This window comes from Myotis daubentonii, chromosome 12 (assembly GCF_963259705.1).
Source record: "Myotis daubentonii chromosome 12, mMyoDau2.1, whole genome shotgun sequence".
Classification (NCBI taxonomy): Eukaryota; Metazoa; Chordata; class Mammalia; order Chiroptera; family Vespertilionidae; genus Myotis; species Myotis daubentonii.
This window is the reverse complement of record NC_081851.1, coordinates 68,967,814-68,992,142: the sequence shown is the minus strand read 5'-3', so window position 1 is coordinate 68,992,142 and position 24,329 is coordinate 68,967,814. Positions and strand designations below refer to the sequence as shown.

General features: G+C 58.6%; 1 protein-coding gene across 1 annotated transcript in view; it reads right to left on the bottom strand.

Moving 5' to 3' along the window:
• OTOF (otoferlin) overlaps positions 1–24,329 on the bottom strand; it is a 70,008-nt gene that overhangs the window by 4,919 nt on the left and 40,760 nt on the right. The window contains exons 10-39 of the mRNA XM_059660675.1: positions 21,126–21,257; positions 18,079–18,141; positions 17,557–17,641; positions 15,299–15,458; positions 14,783–14,969; positions 14,145–14,331; positions 13,292–13,515; positions 12,932–13,040; positions 12,095–12,275; positions 11,852–11,972; positions 11,283–11,383; positions 11,064–11,154; positions 10,777–10,893; positions 10,269–10,421; positions 9,834–10,023; positions 9,622–9,746; positions 9,160–9,294; positions 8,299–8,460; positions 7,997–8,116; positions 7,368–7,529; positions 7,090–7,252; positions 6,437–6,507; positions 5,018–5,047; positions 4,489–4,620; positions 2,855–2,921; positions 1,878–2,005; positions 1,619–1,753; positions 1,153–1,290; positions 467–594; positions 191–361 (exon numbers count right to left, since the gene is read on the bottom strand). Coding sequence (XP_059516658.1) covers positions 191–361; positions 467–594; positions 1,153–1,290; positions 1,619–1,753; positions 1,878–2,005; positions 2,855–2,921; positions 4,489–4,620; positions 5,018–5,047; positions 6,437–6,507; positions 7,090–7,252; positions 7,368–7,529; positions 7,997–8,116; positions 8,299–8,460; positions 9,160–9,294; positions 9,622–9,746; positions 9,834–10,023; positions 10,269–10,421; positions 10,777–10,893; positions 11,064–11,154; positions 11,283–11,383; positions 11,852–11,972; positions 12,095–12,275; positions 12,932–13,040; positions 13,292–13,515; positions 14,145–14,331; positions 14,783–14,969; positions 15,299–15,458; positions 17,557–17,641; positions 18,079–18,141; positions 21,126–21,257 — 3,968 coding nt within the window. The remainder of the gene's footprint in view (positions 1–190; positions 362–466; positions 595–1,152; positions 1,291–1,618; positions 1,754–1,877; positions 2,006–2,854; positions 2,922–4,488; positions 4,621–5,017; positions 5,048–6,436; positions 6,508–7,089; positions 7,253–7,367; positions 7,530–7,996; positions 8,117–8,298; positions 8,461–9,159; positions 9,295–9,621; positions 9,747–9,833; positions 10,024–10,268; positions 10,422–10,776; positions 10,894–11,063; positions 11,155–11,282; positions 11,384–11,851; positions 11,973–12,094; positions 12,276–12,931; positions 13,041–13,291; positions 13,516–14,144; positions 14,332–14,782; positions 14,970–15,298; positions 15,459–17,556; positions 17,642–18,078; positions 18,142–21,125; positions 21,258–24,329) is intronic.

Here is a 24,329-nt window from a genome sequence, read left to right as displayed (position 1 = left end):
TGGACGCCCCTGTGGCTCTCTCCTTGTCTTAGACTCTGTCCTGGCCGCGGAAGGCTGTGCCCGGAGCCCTCAGGGGTTCAGGCCTGGCCTGGAACAGAACCTGTGCCATGTCCAGCTTCCCAAACCCCCTGCACTGAAGCGTATTTTCAGAGTCAGGGTACAGCAGGTGGGCCCCGCCCGCCCCACCTACATGGAGTAGGTCTGGGCGATGCCGCAGGTGGCGCGGTGCTTGCTGTAGAAGCGATTCTCCAGGTCAATCTTGGTTTCCCCGATGAGGTCATCGGTGCCGACCAGGTCCCAGTCGTACACGGACACCGTGAGCATGGACTCCATGGGGAAGGACGCCTCAATGTCGAAGGACCTGGCAGGGCGGAGGTGGGGAGAAGGGTTGAGGGTGAAGTAGGGTGGGAGGGGGTCTGGGCTGGAGAAGTTGGGGTGGGAGTAAGGGGCCCCCAGGAGGCCTTACTTCCCAAAGACAGGGTTGAGCTGCTTGGAGATGTAGTTCTCCTTGTCCCGGATGTCAGTCTTGCCCAGCCGGATGGCGATGTAGGGGTCAGCTTTGCCGTTGATGTCTGCCGGGTGCAGGTCTGTGGCCTGACGTGGGAGACGTGCTCCTGAGCAGGCTCCCACACCCTCCTCATCTTCCAGTGCCCCCGCCCTGCTCCCTGATAGTCCCTGATGGTGACGGGCAGGACCACTGGACCGCGGGCAGGAGACTTGCTGTGTGCCCTCCAGCCTCAGCTTCCTCATCTATAAAAGATGGGAACTAGCCCTAGCTGGCTTGGTTCAGTGGACAGAGCATCGGCCTGCAGACTGAAGGGTCCAGGGTTCGATTCCAGTCAAGGGCACGTACCTCAGTTGCAGGCTCAATCCTGGCCCCTGCGTATAGGAGGCAACCAATCCAGGTGTGTCTCTCACATCGATGTTTCTCTCTCTGTTTCTCCCCCTCCCTTCCACTCTCTCTAAAAAGCAATGGAAAAATATCCTTGGGTGAGGATTAACAAAAAATAAAATAATAATTAGAAAAATATGGGAACTAGACCAGATGACCTTCAGGTGCCTCCCAGGCAGGGGCTGTCAGTTTGCAGCTGCCTCAGCCCTCCTGGGCAGGGGGACTGGGCGACGGGGGAGGGGGCGACGGGGAAGGCTCACCCGGACCACATAGACTCGGACCAGCACGTTGATAGGGTCGTTGCTGGGGATGCCCTGGAACATGCCATAGGTGGGGTCGTATCCGGCTTCCCGGGTCACATCCTCTGGGAGTGGCACTTTGTACATGCAGAGGGAGCCCTGGGCAAGGCAAGCGTGGGTCAGGGTGCGGGTTTCTGTGAGCACAGGTGGGGCTGGCACCCTGTGGGGGCAGCGCCTTAACCTTTGGTGGCTGGATCATGGGCGGACCAGGGGGTCAGGAGGAAGTGCCCAGGGCAGTGGCAGGGACGGGGATAAAGTAAGCAACTTGGGGCAGATGCTCTTTATCAGTCAGCACGGAAGTCTTTTCGTATTTTACCAACCAGTGCCGCTGACAGTTCCACGTGACGGTCAGCCTTGAGCTCAGGCTGGCGTGGTGGTAGGGGTGGCAGGGGGCTCAGGGTTCAGGGCCTGGGGCTCCTCGCCTGACCTTGAACCGGCCCACGATGCGCTCCTCCTCGGTGGATCCATCCTCGTCATCGCCCGTCTTGCCGCGAAGCAGGTTGAAGGTGTGCAGCCAGTCCTCGAAGTGGTCGAACTCTGCCTCCAGCTCCTTGGGGTACACCTGAGCCAGGCTGAGCCGTCAGGGGGACGTGGCCCGTCCACCTGCCTCCCTCGTGTCCCATCTGCCACCTCCTGCCCTCGGGTGTGGCCCCGCACCCCTGGCAGGGTCTGCCCCACACCCTCACCTTGAGCTCGTCAATCTTGGATTTCTTCTTCTCAGGGGCCTCAGCCCCCTGGCCAGGCCCGGGACTCTGGGTCCTCTTCTTCTTCTCCTCCTTTGCAGCCTTTGCCTTCTTCATCGGCCCCCTCAGGCCTGGCCGGAAACAGAAGGAGGCCTGGTCAGTTCGGGGCAGAAACGATGGAGCAGGAAGGCCTGGGTGGAGATCCAGCTCGCTACTAATTTACGTAGTCATTTCACTTGGCCGGTCTCTGTGTACTCATCTATGAAATGTAGACAGTACTCCCTGGCATGCCCGCCTCATGCGGGTGTGGGTGCCAGTAAGGTCACCCAGGGAGTGTGTACCAGGACTGTTGTCATGCCCTTTGACAGAGCAGGGCATGGAGGTGCTCGCTTTCCTCTCTGGAACCCCGTCTGCTCGTCTGTAACATTATGAGGGTTGTTGCACATCAGCATTTCCCAAAAGGCATTCAGTGGAACACCAGGTGTAGGTGTTCTTGTAAGGCTTTTGGAAGCAGGGTAGCATGGTCAAATGTGTTGGGGAAATATTTCATATCTTCCTTTTAGAGATTTATGGTAATATTTGTATATTAAAGGCACTGAGAAGTCCTGCACCAAAAGACTTACTTTTCACATTGAACCACAGAACTCTCTTTTCCCTCCGGAATGTCCATTAACACTGTTCCATGGAAAATGCTGGGAAAGAGGAGCTCTGAGGTCCCTTCCAGCTCTTAGGTTCTGTGGCTCTAAATGCCTGTCCATCACTGTGGTTGCTGAACTGGTCAGAGTGAAAGCCACTCTGGATCAGCCCAGGCGTGCTTGCCAGTGCCCAGGGATGCCTGATGACAGCTGCCCTTGGCTGCTGCAGCCGTGTGGGCGCGTGGGCGGGAGAAAGAGGTGCAGTGGGCAGGGGAGCCAGCCATCTGGGGGCGTGCGGGGGGGGGAGGGGAGGCCCAGGCAGAGATCTAGGGTTCCAGGGCTCACCCTCAATGTTGTCCATCTCCTCTTTCTCCTCTGAGTCCATTCCTGAGGCATCTTGCTGTCGAAGTTGCTGCCAAAAGATGAGGTGAGGAGGAGGGAAGGTGGGCTTCTTGGGGAGGGTCTGCTGACCCCCCCACTGCCGTCTCAGACCAGCCTTCAGTGCACTAGACACAGAAACTCCTTCCTACTGGGTTACAAACCCATCGCGTGCTCTGCTTACGTGGATTAAACCAATGCATGATGTGGACACTATGACCAACTGTACTTAGGGGTTTATGATTCTTTAAATTGTGCATCATTAAGAATATAGTGTCCTTTAATGTTGCCTGTTATATTATTATATTATAATGTAGAAAGGTATAACCGAGTGAGTTATACCTTCACTCAGTTCACCTCACCCACTGGAGACGCAATCACTAGGTTTCAACCAAAGCCCACCGTCACATGGTGGCAGCCTGTGCGTTCAGACAAGGAGACCACAGCAGCCGTGGAGCTGCAGCCTGGCTGCCCCGGATCCAGGAGGTGACGGTGGGGGAGATCCTGCTGTGACCCCAATTATCTGCTTTCCTGTTCTGGACGAGTTTTTCTCGGCACACAGCCAACTTAGCTTCCCTGGTAGCTGTGTGGCCATGGGACTAGATTCTGGCCAATATGTGCAATTTCTGGGTCGGGCCCTTAATGGAAAGGAGTATGACTCCCCTTTACCCCTTCCTGTGCACTGCTATTAGGACATGAGGGCAAGCCCCCTCTAACTGTACACATGCAGGAAGCAGGTGGTAGGATCTTGGTCCTTGACACTGCGGAGTCGCCGTGCCAGCCTCTCCTCGTTCACACGGATCTAGCTCACTGCAGCTTAGCCCGCACTCTCTCTAATGGGGATATGAGCATCACACACAGCGGGGGCCACAGAAGGCGCCTGGGGAGGGAGTGTGGCTGGACCAGCGCAGCTGAGGAAACAAAACTGCAGGCACATGTCCCGCCTGGTCAGCCAGCCAGTCAGGAGCACCCTGAGCTAGGAAGACAGCGCGGAGACGAAACAACAGAAGAGGAGGAGGGATGCGCTTTCTGGAACTTGCCGCCTGGCTCAGCAGACGGAACCCGTGTGCACACAACAGGGGAAGAGCGTGCCGCCGCCGCGGTGACGGAGATGAGCCAAAACAGTGTGAAGGTGGGCGAGTGCTGCTGAGAAGCTGTTTCTGTTTGACCCCTGAGCACGTTCTCCTCTTCCTCACTTGTCACCTCCTCTGGGAAGCCTCCCCGGACCCCTCCAGGCACTGACTTGCTTTAGTCACCACACTGTACTGTGTCTGTTCACATGTCCATGTCGCCCGGCAAGCAGAGGGCTCCTCGGGGCAGGGGTGGCGTCTTATCTTTTGGCTCCCACAGCATCTGGGATGGTGTCTGACCCATATACATTCCAGAGACGTTTGTGAAATAGATGGATGAGGTTAGAGAAAGGCAAGCCCGGGAAGGTGAGCCCTGAGCTAGAACTTCAAGGCTGTTCCAAGCTCATGCGAATGGGGTGGAGGAGCCAGCTCTGGTGGGAGCAGGAAAGAAGTTGGGCAGGAGGGCCTGATGTGGGGTTGGAGTCACCCCCCCAATTCCCCCTGAGCCCCTAGCCCAGGCCGAGGCCTCACCTCCTTCATGGTGTCGATGGAGGCGAAGTACTTGGACCACCAGTCCAGCATGCTCTCATCCGGCTCCTCCTCCTCCGGCTCGTCCGCGCTGCCCTTCTTCTTCTTCTTCTTCTTCTCCTTCTCCTCGTCAGCCTGGTGGACAGGCCAGGTCCGGAGTCCTGCATGCATCCCTGCGCCCTGGCCATGCCCTGAACAACCAGGGGTCCCCCATCTGCTCTGACCACTGCTCCCGGGAAGCCCCGGGCTCCCTGAGGCTCCGTGGGGCCACCAATATCAGAGGAGCAGGGCTTTGTTTTGTGGAGGAGGATGCCATGACTGGAGAGGTCATGACCTGCCAACATGAGCCACTGGCCAAAGCAGGATTGGCACTCAGGGGCCCCCGCTGCCCAAGCAGCTCTCTCCCTCGGCCTCTTTGGAGGGTGTGCAGGTGTGAGCACCCAGGGGCTGGGGGTAGCTCAGTGCGTGATGCTAGGCCCAGTGCAGGGTCCTCTTTCCCCAGAACCTCCCCCTCCATGGTCCCCTCACTCACCACATCCACCTTGATGACGGCATCAGAAGTCTGCAAAAGGGAACCAAAGACATGGGGACAGAATTAGTGCCCCGGGGCCTGGAGTGGAGGCAGCCGCCCAGCCAGGGAGCGTGAGGAGAGGGAGCTCACGCAGGGATGCTCGCTGTGTGCCGAGTCCCTGTGCCCCCAGGGTTAGCTCTGAACTGCAGGCACACCGCTGCTGAGCCTGCAAAAGGCCTGCTTCGCAGAGGTTCCCCCAGACCCACAGGGTGGTGGTTCTCAACCCCGAGACAGCTGGGGACTCCCCAGATGATTTCAATGTGAGGTCAGGGTCGGGAGGGGGTGCTGGCCACATGCAGGAGTTCAGTGACGTTGGCTAGATGGAGTCAACTTCAACTCCATTGTTCCCCCCTCACCAGGTCAAGGCCTTAAAAATTAAGTGGATATGCACACACACAATTGCATAGCCAAAGGGGACCCTGGTGAGACACCCCACCAGAGCCCAGGGCCTGTGGGATGAGGGGGACACTAAGGTACCGTCCTCTGTCTTGTTTGCTAACAGCCTGAAACTAGGGGCTTCCCAGCAGACCCCCGGGAGGACTCGGGAGGCTGCGAGTTGAGGAGATGAGAATCTCCAGGGGTAGCCCCGGAGCCTGGCAGTGCCACCCCAGGGCTGTGGGCCAGGCACTGGACCTCATCTGCTCCCCTTTCCTGCGAGTCATGCCCACTGCTCACTCAGCCACTGGCCAGGACCCTCTGGGGCCAAGAATTATGAGCCAAGAGAAGGCGGGCCTGATGAGGAGTCGAGCAAGCTCAGATCTCAGAAGCTAGGAGACAGCCCAGGTGTGTGAAGCAGGCCAGGTTGGAAATGAGATTTGGAGAAAGTGGTGGAGAGGGGGCCCACTTCCAGCCCCTCAGCACTGTCTGGACGCAGGATGGCCTGCTCCAGGCTGGCCTCCATCCTGCCCTCCCCGGCTCCTGCCGACTCCACATCCAAACGCCAGGCGGCAGGTCTCCCTCGGGCAGACGAGTGGCCTGAGTCCTAAGGCCAGGAGGAACAAGGAGCGTCCAGCTGGAGATCCTTCCACAACCAAGGTCTGGGGAGAGTTGTCTGTGAATGGCTGGACTGGAGAACCAGGAACCCTTGGGAAAAACCACTGGTGCCCCCACAGGGAATCCATCGCTTACGGTGTTGTTAGTTGGAGTGAGAATAATTGCAGGCTATTGCTTCCAACGGTTACTGCTCTTTGTGTCTCTCATACATGCACACCCCACACTCGTGCTCACACACACTCACACACCCAGAGTCTAGGATGGAGCTTTATGCACACACAGTCAGCGTTAGCCCTGGACACGCGGACGGAGGCGGCCTGGCTCACAGGGAGGGTCACAGGCAGCTGCATGCGCCAGGCAGTGTGGCACTGACCCCGTGCGCCTTACCGCGTCCAGCTTCACCATGGTCTCCAGCTTCTTGACGGGCACCTCTGGCTCCATGTTCACCACGACCTCCCCTGTGGGGTGAGAGGAGGGGCCCCCATTGCACAGCACACGGCAGCCCCGGAGGAGTCTTACTGGACAGAGAGATGGACAGACAGGCAGACAGACAGGGAAGAGCAGGAGTAACAGTGAAAGTCAGGCATGAGCAGAAGGACCAGCGGCCTAAAGCTGATTTTCAAGAAGAGAGGAGGGCGGGACAGTTGAGAGGTAGCTGATGGGCATAAGGAGAGGGAGAAGGTGAGCGAGAGGGAAGGGAGGGCTGCGGTTGAGAGAAATAGTGGAGGCTGGGCTGGGACGGAGGCTGGGAGGGAGGCCGGGAAGGAGGCCTGGGTCTTCTCCCAGAACCAGCCTGGGAAGCCATCTGCCCTCAGGCCCTCTAAGGACATCTCCAGCTCTGGCTCGTTCTGGCCCTAGAATGAGGGGCAGGTCTGGGCAGCTCTGGCTCTCAGGATAGGACCTCCCCACTGGCCTCCTCTGTACCCACTTGGGGATGCACTGGAGGGGCGAACTGGTGGCTGCGCGGACTGGACCGTGAGCTGGAGCTCCCTCCCATGGACTGAGTGGAGACAGGCCTGGGTTTTGGGGTGTGGGCATACCGGTGCTGTTCCAGTTGGGGGCTGAGTGGTCTGGGGGCCGGTAGATGAAGCGCCGAAGGGAGCTAACGGCGTGGGAGCCCACCAGGGTGTAGCGGCCGAAGGCCCGGCAGTCCACCACGCGGATGTTCAAGGGCGGGTGCAGTAGCTCATTCTCCGGGAGGTCCTGGGGTGTTGGCCAATGGAGCCTGAGCTCAGAGAAGGGGGCAGAGGCTCCTGGCCTTGCCCAGCCACACCAGCCACACCCAGCTCTGCCAGGCTGTGCCCAGGCCTGCACCCACCACTTCAAACCACTTGACAAGGGTGCTGAAGTTGGGGTTCTTCTTGTAATTGTGGATCATGGATGACTGTACCCCCTTCCCCGCACACTCGATGTCCACCCTCGGCCGGTCCACCTGGGCCAGGTTTACCCGCTTCAGGTCCCGCAGGCCCCAGAACAGCACCTGGTGGGGGTCAGGGGAGACGAGAGTCCCCTCAGTCAAGGGAGCCAGCCATGGGTGGGCTGGGCCATCTGAGAAGGAGCTGGGCCGTGGAGTGGGCAGTGAGTCAGGAGGGGCAGGGCCAGGAGAGCTGACAGGAGTGGGTGTGGTGGGCAGAGAGGAGGGCTAGGAAAGGCCCAAAACATGGCCGGGTGGCTCAGAACAGACCGGCCAGACCCTGGGCTGGTGGGGGCCTGGGTCTGCTGCTGGCTCCAAGAGTGACCTTGGACAAGTCACTTCCCCTCCTGGACCCTGTCTCCTTGTCTGAAAAATGAGGTGGCCTGAGGTTGGGGAGACCCCTGGAATATGATGTCATATGTGCTTATGACCCCGATGGAGTAAGAGAGTGAGGGAGCAAGGAAGAGTGAGCACAGCAGGGCCTGTCAGGACAAGGAAGGAGGGATGAGGGGGTCAGTGGAGCCCTCACGCACCTCGATTCGGTATTTGCTGAGCACGGGCCGGATGCCCACAGGCACGGGCATGATGGGACCTCGATCCGTGTCCACCGGGCCATTGATGGGTGGCAGGTCGGCCTTTCCTGCTGGCCCGATCTGGGGAATTGGGGTCACAGGTCACACCCTGCAGAGCCCAGAGAGTGGGCTCTCCCTTCCCAGGGGTTAGTTGCCATGTGATCTGGGGAGACAGGGGAGGCCCAACATCCAGGGCCCCTAAGAACCACGCTCCCAGCTCCAGTGGGACCGGCCTCTGAGCAGGATGGGGACCGGAGGCCCACCTGCAGCAGCTCGAAGGCGGCCAGAAGGTCTCCGGCCGTGGCGTTGCCGCGGTAGATCTGGTAGTACTCGAGCTGGGGCGGGAAGCGGGGCGGGCAATACGCCTCGTCAGCCATCTTCACCACGGGCTTGGCGAAGGTCCGGCCCATGAAGTCGCATTTGCCCTGATGTGACAAACAACCAAGGTGGCCGCTGGGTGCTGGAGTTCACTGCAGCGTCACACCTGGGGTCTCACTCTGTCCTTGCCACAGCCCCGGGAGGTCAGGGCAGGTGAGATCACCCCATTTCACCAAAGGGACCCCAAGTCTCACCGCAGACTTGCTCACGGTCATGCTGGCAGCGAATGGCAGACGGGACTCAGGCCTAGAAACGAGGCCCTCCTGCTTCTAGTCTAGGGGTCTCTCAGGGACCCCAGTAGCTGAGTGCTTGTCATAAGTGGCTCCCCAGCTCTGGAGGGATCACCCCGATCTTTCACTCCCCCACTCCAGAGCTCTCATGGAGGGCTGGGAGGCTGTTACTGACTGGTAGGTGTGGGCAGGGGGCCAAGGGCCCCTTGGGGTGGGGGAAGGCTGGGGACAGCAGGACTGCTGATGCCTGTTCTGCAGACTGGGCCTGAGCTCGGTCTGCCTGTGCCGGGAGGTGGGGACACCCTGACCCATCTTCTCCCTGAGACCCAGAGGCCCACAGTGGTGGGAAGGGGTCAGGCTGCAGCGACAGGGCAGGAGCCACCTGGAGGCTGGTCAGCAGCCCAGACTCCCACGCTCCCAGCAAGCACGTGGCTGAGGGATCCGGGGAGCGGCCATCCATGCACGTGGAGTACAGTGAAGAAGGGGTAGGTCCCTGGTCTCAGAGCCCACCCATACCATGCTGTCCTGGTCGTAGATTTCAATGACAATGATGGGGGGATCATCCCGCAACTCATGAGCCTCGCCGTACAGCTCCAGGTTGTCGAACACCAGCATCTGGTCCCAGGTGGGGCACAGGGTCTCATTCAGCACCTGCAGCATGGGGCGGGGGGCGGGGGGAGACAGGTCATACGTGGTGGTGGATGGACAGCTATCCCAGCAGAAGCCACCCCCAGTCCCTGTGGCTTCCAGGGGACTCAGAGGCAGGAGTGTCATGCTCCCCGACTCGTCTGGGCACTTAAAATGAAGGGTAATGTGAGGCCTGCTCCCACCCCCTTGCCTATATTTTCTCTTGTTGAATGGAACCTCACTGAAGCCTTCACCAGGCTTCCCTCTAAGGGTCTGGGTGCTGGCCGATGTGTTTCTCCAGGTTCCACAAGCTCACAGGCCCCCCACTCCTCTCAACGCCCGGGCCCTCACCTCTGTGCACTGACTCTGGTTGATGAAGAAGACACGGGCGAAAGGGTCCGAGAGGCCGCTGCTGTCTGCGGCGAAGAGGCTGCGGGCCTGGTACATGTGCGCCCGGAGCTGGAACACCTGCTTCTCTGTGGGGAAGGGCAGGCTGAGGCTCGGGGTTGCCCCCACCAAGCACCCTCCCGGGGTGAGGGCTGGGAGCCCGGGGCCCCACTCACTGGTGTAGACCAGGCTGATGGGTGGGAAGGAGTGCAGGCCCAGGCCCTGGGCCGCCTTCACCTCCTCGAAGCCGCAGGGCAGGCCGCACAGGAAGTCCTTGCGCTGCTTGCTGAGGCCCAGCCACAGGTAGAGCTCCACCTTGGCCTGCACGGTCCAGCCCATCGAGCCGAAGCCCCGCTTGCCTGGCAGCTGAGGGTGGGCATGGGGTCAGCACCGAGAGGGACGGCAGTGGGGACCTTGCTGTCCTCCCCCATCCTAGTCTCTCCCCAGCTCTGTCTTCTCTGAGCACCTGCTGCTGGAGGGCTGCTCCCCCTACGGGGAGACCGGCCCTTTGGAGAAGCCAGAGCCAAACCCTGGGCCCCAGGCCCCCGCCTCGCACCCCCCCCCTGCACGCCCCCCCCCCCCCCCCCCGCAGTCTGGCTCCCCTCCGGCACCTTGAGGAAGAGCGTCTTGACCTTGGCGCAGTCCTTGCCCAGCTCCTCCTCCACCATGGAGAAGAGCAGGTCCTTGGAGGGCACCCGGGCGTAGGCGATGCGTTTGTTGTTGCTCATCATCCAGATGAAGACGTCGGGGATGCTGTGCTGGGGCTGTGGTGAGGGCGGGAGGGGAGCCCGTGAGTGAGGGGCCGCTGCTTGGTTGGGGCTCCCCGAGCTCCCTGGCCACCAGGGCCTTTGCCTCAGGACCCAGAGGGCCAGGCCTGGAAGGACCCCAGATGCTGGTCTTTCTTCTCCCACCGATGGGGATGGGGCGGGAGGAGCGCGCGCAGGAGGAAGGCTTGTTCACTCCTGTCCCCCAACAGCTGTCAGAGGAGAGGCCTCCTAGGTGGTCCAGCCCCGCCCCTTCCTGTGCAGCCCCTCCCTCTCTGGTCACGGGGGGGGGGGGGGTGGGGGGGGGTGGGGGGGGTGGGGCCGGCACCCCTCTGTGCCCAGGGCAGGGGCGCACCTCGTCTGCCAGGAAGCGCAGCTTCTGCAGGAAGTTCTGGCACAGCCTCAGCTTGTCCCGCACCGTGTGGCGCTTCACCTGAGCCCGCAGGATCTTCGCCTGCTGCCCCATGCTCTCCTGTAGGGGCGTGGGGGGACGTGGGGCTCAGGCCGTGAAGCAGGATGGAGGGGCTGGCCCTGGGGCCTGTGGCCTCAGACATAGGCCCTCCCACCTCAGTTTCCCCCTTTCACCTCCAGACCCCCCTCCGCCCCCGTGTGGTCCCGCACTGGGGACCGGCGTGTCCTCACCAGCTCCCGCAGGCACGATTTGAGGCGCTCCCTGTCCAGCCTGGTACGGGACATGTGACCCTGGTCCTTGTCGGCGAGGGAGAGGAAACGGCTGGGGGGTGAGGGGAGCAGGGCTTAGCAGAGCCCACCCACCAGCAGGGGCCTGCAGACACCTCCTTCTCTTCCCAGGCCCCCACTGCCAGCCCCCCCACCCCCCCGCCCCACGGCCCGGTCCCTCACCGGCAGCCACAGCTCAGCTCCTCCAGGACGCCCCGCAGTCGGCGCTCGGGGTAGGACTTCTCCGTTTTGATCATCTCCTGCACGTCGTTCAGGCCTTCCTCCTGAGAACCAGGCGGAGGGGTGCCCGCTGAGCCACAGCCCCTTCCCCAGCTCCCCACTCCTCAGGGAAACGAAGGGCTAGTGACTTGGGACCTCTCGCTAGCGCCACCTCCAGTGTCCCACCCGCATCAGGAAACCACCCAGTTTCCAGGCTCTGCTCTCAGAGCCTGCGGCCTTCAGTTCCCGAGGAAGATGCCACTTGGGCTCTGAATCGTGGTCCCGGTGGGCTCCGGGCGGAACTCAGGGCTAGCTGGGAAGGTGTGGGCCAGAGACAGAGGGCTGCTCAGCTGCCTTCAAGGGAACCCCAACACTGGCTGGGTCAGGAGTCCCAGACTCCACTCCGGTAGCCCTCGGGCTCTTGGCCCCCTTCTGGGACCTGAGGGCAGGGACAGGAACGTAGGTCCTGCTGGGTCACCCCGCAGTCCCCGCCCCACCGTCCCCGCCCCCTCCCGCCCTGTCCTGGCGCTGACCAGCTTGTCTGCTATGTGGTCCATGATGTTGGCGTTGTAGAGGCGGCGGCGCTGGTCTGGCCACCAGCTCTTGATGTAGATGCAGGGCTTGTGCTCCAGGTAGGGCAGGTGGAAGTAGTTCCTGGGGCGGGAGGAGGCGGGAGGCGGGAGATTGGGGGTCCACAGAGGTGGGAGGGCTAGGCCTCGAGAGGGTGGGAGGCAGGAGGCTGGCCCTCCCAGGACCCCCTTGGCCACCTGGCTCACCTGTCGGTGATCTGGGGCCGCATGGGTGGGGTGGAGGAGACTGAGGCCAGGTCCCCACCCTCCTCCGTCTCATCGTCACTCGAGTTCTGAATCAGATCCACTTCCTCCTCATCCCCGGGCTCCTTCTGAGGTCGAGGCCGCTGGGGTCGGGACAGGCCATCCACCTCATTCCCATAGTTGCCTGGAGGCAGGAGGGGCGCACAAGGGCTGAGTCCTTTCCCCACAAGGCCCCACCCTGCCCTCCAAGCCCGGTGCTGCCGTGGGTTTGTGGGAGGGGAGTGGGAAAGTCCGGGCATGGGGACGGTGCTGGGGGTCTGTGCCCGCTCAGATGTGACAGAGCACTCGCCAGAACCGGTCCCCATGTCCTCCACACCCGCAAACCCCTCGCAAAGAGCTCTGACGACCCCTGAGCGCAAGGTCCAGCCCAGGGAATGGCCTGCGTCCCACTCTCCCCTCTCCAGCCTCACAAGGGCCTCTTCCTTCTGCAGGGATGGCTTCTTTCTCTCTGTGTCCCAAACATAGCCTAGCACTGTGGTGGGGCGCAGGCCACCCCGTGGGCATGTGTGCCCCACGGGCATGTGCTGTGTTGTATGCCCCACGGGCACGCGCTGGGTGCACCATGGGAATGTTCTGTGTGCACCACGGGCATGCGCTGTGTGTACCACGGGCATGCGCTGTGTTGTATGCCCCACGGGCATGCGCTGTGTGCAGTGTGCACGTTGGAAGACACATGGAGGAAAGTTCACGGTTTCCCTCCCACCAGGGCTGTGGTGCAGGGTTAGCAGTGACCACCTAGAAGCCCGGGGCCTGAAGTCCCCTCGGAGGCCAAGCACTTACCTATGGTGACCTCAAAGGTAATTGGCTTTTCTCCGTTTTTCCGGTCGATCATTGAGGCTTCCAGAAAGGCTCCGAATAAAAAGAATTCTTCGATTTTCCCCGTGCAGCTCTGTGGGGAAGGTGGGTGAAGCCATCATTAAGCTTCACGGGGATGCTGGGCTGGGCCAGGCCTCCTCCTCCAGGTCCTTTGGCCGCTGGTGGGCACATCCCACCCAGCGATGAGGCTGGGCAGCCAGACCCGGAGGACCGAAGGCCCAATTCCTTTTGCCCAGGCAGAGCCCAGGCCCAGGCTGCCATGGCGGGAAGGGGGCTGAGCTGGGGGACATGGAGGGAGGACAGCACAGCCTCCTGGGGCCTCACCTCCGACACAGGCGTGGCCTGCTCCACCTGCACCTCCGTGGAGCTGGTGAGCTCAGGGTTGGAGGTGTCCAGGATCTCCACAGCCAGGCCCAGCATGAGGCGGGCACGGAAGGACACGCCCTCACCCAGGCCCTCGTTCAGGTCCTGGTGCTCGTCCAGCAGCGTGTAGTTGCGTGTGGAGCCGTACATGTTCACCCAGGCCGGGCCCAGCGTGGGCAGGAAGCCTGTGAGCCGGAGAGAGAGGAGCGGCCTGTGTTACATACACCTCAGGGCCCGCAAGCGTTAGAGGGGCCTCTTCTGGGGGCTCCCAGCTTGCACCTCCTGATTGCTGAGCTGAGGACCCCATGCCTTCGGTTGCGAGCATTTGGGAACACATCCATCCCCTAAGCCCCAGTGAGCGCTGTGAGGATGGGAATGGCTGCTTCTCTCGCTCTGTATCCCTGGTACCCAGCATGCCCCCTGGGCTGTCGGAGGGGTCTGTGCCCACAAGTCTCTAGATAGGTACTATGGCAATAGGACACATCGATATGTGATGTGCATGCATATACACAAATGTATAATTGTTATTTTCATTTTACAGATGGGAATAGTACAAAGGTCACAGGACTCATTGTCAGAGCTGGGGTTCGAATCCAGGCAGCCGGGCTCCGGCAGGCCCAGTCAGCTCTGCAGACCTAGCCATGACTTTCCACCTCTCCCTTGAGGTGGGAGCTGCTGCCATGCCCTCGCCGTGCCCAGCATCTTCCAGGCCGGGGTGCAAGATGGTGGTGGTTGAAGGGGGCTCTCATTCATTTACTCCTTCCTTCAGGACCCCCTCCCCCACCCCCCACTCCCCCCGTCTGCCACTGCTGACCTTTGTCTCCGTCGTTGGAGATCTTGCGCAGGTCAATGAAATGGGTGCCGATGGCCACGTCGTTGACCTTGTCCGAGTCGCGGATCTGCACCTTCATGCGTTTGCAGAGCGGGGGGAACAGGTCCGTGAAGACGACCTGCTCATTCCACAGCGGCTCGTAGCTGTTCTTCTGCACCGAGGTCTTGCCCTGTGCGAGGGAGTGAGCGATAGGGTTTGTGTGTGAGCATGCGTGTATGTGCTTGTGTGCATGTGTGTGTGGAGTGTGTATACATGCTTGTGTATGTACGTATATGTGGTGCATGTGTGCATGTGTGTATATGTAGATGGTGTGTACTTATCTCCTCCACTCTTCCCCACCCCAGCCTCTCAGACTCTCCTTCCATTCGATGGTCCCTCTCAGTTCTTGGTCTCCAGGACCCAGAGGTGCGGAGGGTTCCCTAAGGCCTGTCCATGCTGAGACAGTTCCCAGTCCCCCGCCCCCTGCTCCTCTCCGTTGGCGCGCCCTCATCTCTCACTCCCCTCCCTTCTCAGGCCAGTTTCCTGGCTTCTGATTTTGCCTCATGTCAGCCCCTAGGCTCCCACATCTATCGGATGCCCGTCACCCCAAATCCCAGCCCCTGCACTCTGTAGCCCAGTACCTTCTGGCCAGCAAAGAAGACTTGCACATAGGGGTCAACCAGGTCCTTGTTCTCCCCAATGAACGCCTTCTTCACGTTGGCCATGAGGCTGGTGTTCATGCGGGGCAGCCCCTCTGCTCGGTAGATCTTCACGTAGAAGCGGGCCCACTGGCGTTCGGCGGGCACACCATCGGGGAGCAGCAAGTTCCTGCCGCCACACACAGCTAGGGCACCAGGCCGGGCACCCCAGCTCCTGCCCTGGCATCTACGTACCCCTGGGGTCTGGGACAATCTCCATGAGCCCCTGCTCTGCCCAGTCCCTCCTCTCCTGTGACAAGGAGTCTGTGGGTGCTGAGGCCAGCGTAGGTGGCCCCAGCCCTGGCCAGAGTCCTTCCAGGGAGAGGTGGGCTGTCTGGGGGTGGGTGAGAACAGGGGTGGGGGATGGAAGGTACGACTCTGAGCCAGTCCACCCAAGGGACTCCCTTTGGGGAAGGACGGGCCAGGCCGGGTCTCAGGCGGGGAAGATGGGAGCCTCACCCCTCAATGTCATCCTCCTCCGTCTCGTTGGCCTTGTGGGGCGTCTTGATGTTGTCCCCCTTGCCCACCACTGCGACGTCACACTTCACGTAGCCCTTTAGCCCAGCCGAGATGTCGTCAGGGTCGGACAGGATGGCCCACTTGTGGTGGAACTGGTGCTCTGCGGTGGCGAGGAGCGGGGACTGCACCTGTGCCCCCTCCCAGGGGCACCCGCCCTCAGGGCAGGATGCAAAGCTGCAGAGCTGAGGGCCTTCTTGGCCCCTAGATGAAGCCATTGGGTGCCCCTGGGCCAGGGGCCACTGCTCTGCTTGCCTCTGGGCCAGGGGGACAGAGGTCCCTGAGCAGGGGCAGCTGGGGCAAGGGCTTGTATCCAGGCGTGTGTTGTGACCGCCTCCTAATGGGTTCCTCCACCTGCAGCCCTCCTACCCCAACCCCTGCGCTCACCTGCACACAGCTGCCAGCAGAGCCTTCAGAGAGGCTCCCCTCTCTCACTGGGGGCTCCCCAGTGCTCAGGGTAAGACCACAGACCTTAGCATGGCCTGTGGGGCCTCTGGATACAGCTCTTCCTACTCTGCTCGTCCCACCCCATCCCTGTGCTCCTGCGAGGCAAAGATGCTGACCCTTCTCTGAATAATTCACTCGCTATTTCACACCTTCATGTTGTTGTGGCTGCTGGCCTTTGAGCTTGGGATGATCTCATCTCTGCTCTCCCTCTGCCCCAACCATTCTCTTCCCTGCTTAAACGTCGACTTCCATTGAGAAAGTGTCTCCTCTTCCATGCAGCCTTCCCTGACTTCCTCGGAATTGCTAAACCTGACCCTTTTGTTCTTGCCGTTCCATAAGCACACTCCTGTCTCACGGACAAGTGATTAACTACTTATTGTCTGTCCAATTTCAGACGGAAAGCCTCCTAAAGACAGGGTAGTGTCACCCCAATAACCCCAGGACCTGGGACAGTGTGGAGGAAAGGACAGGTATCAGGGGAAGAGGCCATTCCAGGATGGGTCACTGATCGGCTGCCTCCTGCACGCCCCCTACTGGGGATCGAGCCTACAACCCGGGCCTGTGCCCTGACTGGGAATCGAACCGTGATCTCCTGGGTCATAGGTCGATGCTCAACCACTGAGCCACACCAGCTGGGCTTAAGCTTCACTTTAAAGCTGATTGCGAGCAGAGGGAAGCCCTGGCCTTGCTGTATGAAAGGCTCAGAACTTCCCTCTTCCCCTCTCTCCCCTTCACCTTCTTTTTTTTTTTTTAAATATATTTTATTGATTTTTTACAGAGAGGAAGGAAGAGAGATAGAGAGTTAGAAACATCAATGAGAGAGAAACATCGATCAGCCGCCTTCTGCACATCTCCTACTGGGGATGTGCCCGCAACCCAGGTACATGCCCTCGACTGGAATTGAACCCGGGACCTTTCACTCCGCAGGCCGACGCTCTATCCACTGAGCCAAACCGGTTTTGGCAATCCCCTTCACCTTCTACCACAGCTCAGACCGTCCCTAACAAGGCGCAGGTCCCCCCTGTCTGAGTCGCAGCCATGATGTGTACCAGCCAAGAGTCTATTAGGTTGAACCATGAAAAAGCTCCAATTTGTTCAACGTAATAGTTGAGTGGCACCTTCCAGCCACTTACCTTCTCCTGGCTGCTTTGATCTCACTCGGAAATGGGAAGGACGGCTGGTGCCTACCTCCCTGCTCTGTGAGGGTCCGATGCGACAGCCTGGCTGACGTGGCACTGCCACTGTCCAAAGGCCTAATGGCGTCGCGACTGCACCTTGAGTGGCGGGTTCCCTTCAGGGCTAGGGGAGCCCCGTGCCAGGCTGTATGCCCATGGTTCCAGATGCCCAGGTGGTGGGCTTTGAGGACAGTGGGGGCCCAGGAGTCACATAGCCCGGTGTCACCCCAGACCAGCTGGGAGACAGGGAAAGCCCTGGCACTTCCCAGAGCCCCAGGCCCCTCAACTGTAGAAGGGGTGATGCCACACATCCCAGCAGAAGGGCAGTCTGCAGCTCTGGGGCTCCCCAGGGTGCCAGCAGACAGGTGCATATAAGGCGGAGCACCCATCACTCCGCATCCCTGATGGCTGTGAGTGCTCACGGCCCCACCGGGACCGCCAGGGTGGGGATGTGCTTACTTATGTGTGCGTATGTGTGTGGTGTGTGTATACATGAGCCAGGGACCGCCGGGGTGGGAGACTGAGAGCCACGCTCCCCGAGCCGTGTGCACCGATGCTGGTCGGGCCGCAGCTACTCACCGGGCTGGGAGTACACCGTTCCCACATCCATTTTGAAGGATCCCACCAGGGTGCCGCTGCGCAGCAGGTTCTTGGAGTGAATCACCTTCCGGGCAGAACCACCAGCCACCAGTCAGGCTGGGCGGGGCTGAGGCTTTCGAGGGGCAGGGGCAGGGGCAGGGGTGGGGTGACTGATGGTGGCACCACCTCAGTCTTTCTGGGGACCCAAGCCTCTGGGTGAAGCAGGAGAGCGTTTGGCTGGGCACGGGGGTAGGGGGCTCGCCGAGGCTCAGATCAGCCCCCCTGCCCTGGCCTGTTTTGGCTGGTTGCCAGTACAGGTGAGTAGGTTGTGCACTGCGCTGCCACCCAGCTATGGGGCGAGAGGGGCTCAAACCCAGCCTGCGCCCCGCTTGCCCAGCTGTGTGTCTGGGTGCAGGGCTGCCTTTTTGTGGCTGGTTTTCTCCAAGGGGCGCCCTTTCCAAGTTTGCACGAAGGTGCAGTGTGAGCTGAAGGCCTGCCTGCCAGGGGCTGCTCCCCACTCACCGAGATCTTGATGATCTTGTCGAACATGACGTCAGGAGAGACGTGGAAGTCGAAGACGAAGTACTGGAGGGGGAAGGACCCAGGCCGCTGTCACCGGGTGGGCAGCAGCTAACACCCGGGGGCAGTGCTGGGCCCCTCCCTCCTGGCAGTGCCTGTCTGCACCCCGGCCATTTCCCCTGAGCCCCCAAGTTCAGGTGAGCAGCAGTGGCAGCCACTGGTCCTCCCTGATCCGGGGCAGGTAGGAGGCTGGGCCCCAACATGAGGGCCATACCCCAACCCCTAGGCAGGGCCAGTGCCACCGAGTGTGGGATGGGAGGGAGGGGGGCAGTCAATGGAGCAGCCCTGGGCTGGGGGCCGGGAGACTGGGTTTCTAGCCCCTGTTTAGCCCCTTTCTAGCTGTGTGGTCTTGAGCAACATTTTCTGGACCTCAGTTTCCTGAGCTGAACGAGGAGGACAATGACACCCTCCTTAGAGACGTGTTGGGACTGTAAGATACGTGGTGGTTATATGAGCTACATAGGCATCGCCATTCAGCCATCGGAGATGCAGCCCATTTCGGAGACGTTAAAACGGAAAACGGGAGCTTTGGAACCGATGAATCTGGGGTATGAAGGCACGTAAACCGCTGAAAATGGCAAATGCTGTGGGCGTGGACTGTCCTCTCAAGTTGGGAGCTGCCCCTCCCAGGGGCGGTGCCCACCCATCTCTCTGGCCTTGGTGGGCAGGCGCAGGGAATGAGGGTGTGGGGAGGAGCGGAGGCACCCCGCTTTCCTGAACTTGTGGGCAGAAGGATGAAATGTTGCCCATGTATTTAGGGGGAAGATCTCAGGAGGATCTGCTCTTGGCTGTGGGTGAAACATTTTTGGTTGCTACGGCTGGAAAGGGGGTCGCTATTGGCATCTACCGGGCCGAAGCCAGTGGTGCTGGTTAACACCCTACAATGCACAGGGCTGTCCCTGCACCAAAAGTTACCGCCCCAAATGCCATAGCGCTGGGCTGGAGAGACACTGCTTTAGAGGAAACAGACACGGCCTAAATCAGAGCTACGTGGGTTTGTGAAAAAGAACAAAACTGTGACCACGAACAAAGTTAAGATCCGCTTGAGTGAAATGAATAGTCTGAGTGGATATAAATATGGAGTTTGGAAAGTGGTTTCGAGGCTGAAACTGGGAGGTGGGCTGTTGGGGCAGAAACGGTTGACTTTACAGTCCCCGTGTTGGCAGACATGGGCCCGGTCCACAGCAGATGCTCAGCAGACGTTTGTTTCTTCCTTTGGGTGAGTATCCATTCAGCAGAGCGTTCCCAAACCCCTCCAGGTACATGCCAGGCTCTGCGCTGGGCCACACGATGCAGGAGACTGGGAGGGAGCCTCCAGTCCAGGAGGGAGACAGGGACACGAAGGACCAACCACAATTCAGAAACATTACTGAGAGAGGTGCATTGACCTCTGACCCAGAGAGTGCAGGGAAGGCTGCTCAGTGGCAAGGGCATTTGAGCTGGGCCCTGTAGGGTGAGTAGGAGTTTGCTGGGGAACCACAGAGTAGGGAGAGCAACTGTTTCCTTGGGAAGGAAGAAGCCATTTGAATGGAACATGAGGTGCGTTGGGCTGGTGCAAGGTGATGCGGCTTTGCCCCTATCCAATAACCGTGGAAGGCCAAGGGAACCTGTCTCCATGTCTGTCAGGGGAAAGAAGCCATTATCTAGGCTAAAGGCTTTTCCAGGCAGGGATGAGTCCTGATGTAAGGTGTGTCAGAGACATTGAGACAGAACATTGGGATGGGGTGTGTGTGTGTGTGGGGGGGGGGGGGTGACATTCTAGCCCTTGTGGGCCTGCGGGAAACCAGCTGTGAGAACAGGTCTGTCTGTGGTCACACAGGAGACTTTGGCCAGGCCCCGGCCTAGACTGGGCCCCTACGGAGGGCAGAGTGTGCCAGGTTTTCTAACGGGAGATGCAGGGCTTGTTGCTCCCACAGTTCCCAAGAGATGCCCTCCCCCTAGTTACAGAAGGCCCCCTCAGTCCTCACCACTCCTCAGGACAGACACTGGGACACAGGGCACAGATGCCTTATTTGGGCCAATCTGGCACCCCTCTGGAGCCACAGGGAAAAGCAGACTAGATGCCCCCTCCAGCAAAGGGAGGGCCAGGGACCAAAGATGATTAAGATGGGTTCACCCCTGGAGCCCAGAGTCAAGGTGGTGGGTCTGGGGTGGCCATAAAAGGTGGCAGAGAGAGTGCTGGGCTGAGGCTGGACAGGCTGGGCCCGTTTCCATCCACAGTACTCTCTAATCTCAGCAAGATGGGGAGACCAAACTAGAAGGTCTCTGAGGTCCTTTGACCTTGATGTGGCCTCAAATGGCTGCAAAGAACAGGAGCGGGCACCTGGCTTTCTCTCTCTCTTACCCCAAGACTCCAGGCCAGGGCTCTGGGAGGAGCCCCACAGCGGTGCAGGCAGCACAAAGGCAGCCTCACAGGAGGGTGTACAGGCAGAGCCCAACCCTGGTGCTTAGCACCTGGGCAAGTTCTTTCTCCAGGAGCCTCAATGCCCAGGTGTAAAATGGGGTTCATGGTGACAGCCTCTGGCCGTTGTGCCAGTCAGAAGGGATGACACACCTAAAGCATTCAGAAGAGTGCCTGGCGCACAGCAAGTGCTCATTAACGCGCCAGTGCCACCACGGGCAGGGCCTGGAATGGGGACACTGCTCCAGGGCACTGTCCTGGGAAACGGCTGGGGCCAGGCCTTAGGGCGTGAGATTCACAGAGATACTCACTGCTGAGGGCTGCACGGGAGTGCCTGGGGGGCGCTCCTTTCAAAGGGTGGCCCCGGCCAGACCAGAGTCAGGCTGGGATCTAGATTGGGGATCACAGACTCTAGACTGCAGGTCAGTGTTCTAGTGGTAGGAACAGGGTAGGTCAAGGTCACCCCTGCTGGTAGCCCTTTGTGCCTCTTGACTCCCAGATGCTCCTATTGGGCCCAGGTGGGGGTAGGGCCCAGCCTCCTGCCGCATTTGGGAGGTCCCTTTCCCGACCTGGGGCCACGGGCACTGACCTCATTGTAGTAGGGGCAGTTAGTGGACTCCTTCATAGACGTGTACTTCTTGTCGTCGCCCACCTCCACGCACACCACGGGGTCCATGTTCAGGCCCACCAGCTGCCGAGCCTCGATCACCGTGATGCTGACCTGCAGGCAGGAGAGAGGGAGGCCAGAGGAAAGATGTGTGAGCCCTGGAGCTGGTTCAGCCGGAATAAAGGCAGCCTTCAGTTAAGTGGTTGGTCTCCCAAGAAGACAGGGTCTGTCTGATGCTCACGATTGTCTCCGTCGACTCTCTTGAACTTGCATTTTACCAAAATGGGCTTTGCTGGGCTAGAATTAGCATTTCCTTCAGCACATTTCTTCTAGTGAAACTGTACAGGTTGCTTTTCATGCTTCTCCTCTTGGAGATCTGGTATTTTAATTGCTGTGCTTTGATGCAACTTCTAAATATGATTTCACTCAAGAGAATCATTTTCCCTTTTCATAAGAAAGAATAATCACAACAATTATCATCCACCGTGTCCACAAGAGTCTTATAAATATGCTAAAGGCCAAGAAAAGTTTACACATCAAAACAAAAGATGTTAAGAAAAATAGAAGCTCCGATGCCAATGAGAATGTTGCTAGGAAAGTATACAGAACTGGAACATTAACTAATAGAAGTGGCACTTGAACTATGAACTCAAGCATTTCTGTTTGGAATTGGAATTACCAAGGGAGTGGAGCTCAGAATCTGGAGCGTTGAAGTTCAATAATCACCATTTCTTAAGGGAGCTCAGAAGGAAATAGAGCTAATTAACTTAACTCAGAGTTTGCTGTGAAGAGAGTAAATAGACATTAGAAGTCCTTCCAGAATATTCTTTGCACAGTAGTTTATAGAGTTTTGACCCCGATGAAACTTTTATACCAAATATATATTTTTAAATCTCATCATTTTCCCACAATTAACCCATCTCCTCCCTTCCATTAAAAAAAACCCAACCAAACAACAACAACAACAACAACAAAAACAGGACTGGAGGTAACCCAAGACTAGGAAGAGACAGACACAGATTTGGCATAATAAGGTACTGTAGACATGCCATCAGGAGATTAACCTTCCCAATATGAGCAGTTGGTCCGTTTTTATGATTTTCAAACAGGCCCGGCCATGATAACAGCCTTTTTCAGGACCCAGAGTTTCCACCTTCCTCCACTGAGCAGAGCCCATGATGGCAAACAGCCCTGGCTGGCAGCTCTGACACACAGGAGGTCAGAGGTGGAGAGAGGAGGAGGGCAGAGGGTTGAATGAAGTAAAAGGGAGAAGAGAGGCTCAGGGTACACTTTGCTGGCTGAGTGGTGGCCCCAGGAGGAACCCGGAGAACGCACAATTGAGGCCACTGCCTGGTGCCGGTGTAGCCTCTTATGGTGCTATTTTAAAAGCAGCATATATTTACATATTTATGCTCTGGGAATGCCATCCTGCTGCTCCTGCCCCAAGCAGCGCTCTGTAGAGGGGAATGCATCACTGGGAGTTGAAATTAAAAACAAAACAAAACGCACAAAACACGAGGGAGGGGATTGGCCACCTTCCCTCCCATTAATTGATGATCATAAAATAATCATCAGCAGAGGACTTTATTTTTCCTGGATGGAAGGTGAAGGGGCAAATAGAGCCACAGTGGGTCCGACTGACAGCTGATCAAGAAGCACTTTTCGTAATTGACTATTCCACCTTCTCCTTCCAAGATAAGACACATAATCCCTAGGTGGCCTCATAAAACCGTCGCAAGGAACAATGCTAAATGTAAATCTATACCTTTGCCTTGGGAGAACCCAAGAGTCACAGTGCTTCGTGACCTGCTTCTGAGCGATCTGATCATGCTGCAAGGACACTAGCTGGGAGCTGGAGATGAGAGGAGATGCCCCTTTAGCACTTTCTTCTAAATATCCTTTACCTTCCTGCAACTGCTGGTGGCAGAGATGTGACATGACCAGACCTGCATTTTGAGAAGATGGTAGAGGATGCAGTGGAGGAGGTAGTCTGAGGGTGGGGAGACCAGAGAAGAAGTGGGTGCAATACTGTAGTCAAGGCTGGGGGTCTAGGGCCAGTGGGAGGAAGATGACAGAGCGGTGGAAACTGGAGAGATGTTTGGAGGTGAAAACGTAGAAGGTCTTGGTGCTGGGAAGAGAGAATATTGAACTTGCATATTGAGGGAATAGACTCAAGACTTCATCATCCGCCAGGAACACCTCTGCCAAGGGCCGACCTTTGCTCACTCTGATGGGAAACTGCGTATTCACGAGGAAGAGACTGTGGCTTCTCGCTTTTGAGATGTCAATAATCATAACAGGGCTTGCACATTACGTACATCCTAAACAGAGGAAATAGGGGGTAGAAGTATGCCATGGTCTTTTCACTGTTCTGAGGCCTTAGGATCCTTCCTGAATCTGAGTTCAGCTAAGTCCCTCTCCTGTCAGCAACTGGCTGTGCTTTTTTTTGTGGAGAGCAGCTACAGTGTTTGGACAGGTTCAAGCCTTGGACTAATGAGAGGGCCCAGTCCTCTCATGGCCACGTGCAAGTCCCAGCTTGGAGGGCAGAGCCCTCCCAGCACAATTATAGCCAACAGCTGTAGTTGTAAGCTTGAACCTATGGTCCGAACACGTGGCCCCACGTGCCTGAGTGATGTGGGCTTGACAGAGTTCAGGTGCATGCAGTTGAGTAGATTGGAACAGTGTAAACATCTTGACCACGCCCTTACTTTGCCTCGTGGAATCTGCTATAAAATAAAGACTTGGCTTGCAGGCGTCGTCGCTGTCTCTCCATCAGAGAAGCAGCGTCCTGCCGAGACCCAGCTTTCATTCTCTTGTCTGTCTTTTCTCAATCCTTCGCCGCCCCCTCTCAGGTTCACCCTTGGCGGTGCTGGCGCGGCACACTTTCTGAGGCCTTTCTAACTCAGCAAAGCCAAGTTCTCCAAGACAGTAAAGTTCCTTCTGGCAGGGTTTCTTGCTTTCTAAGTTGTATTTACTGGAAACAAGAATAATTCCACATTTGCATCCTCCACGCTCTCTAAGTGTGCTAACACTTGCAGTTGAGATGTGAATGAGCGACAGCTGTTCTGTTCCATTCAGATTGTGTGCAAAGTGTTTGGAGGGAGAGTGTCTGCTTAGTTTTAACAAAAGCCTCTGGCAGGAAGCAGTCTGAAAGAGCTTTGGAAAACAAGCAGCGGGCAGCAAGCA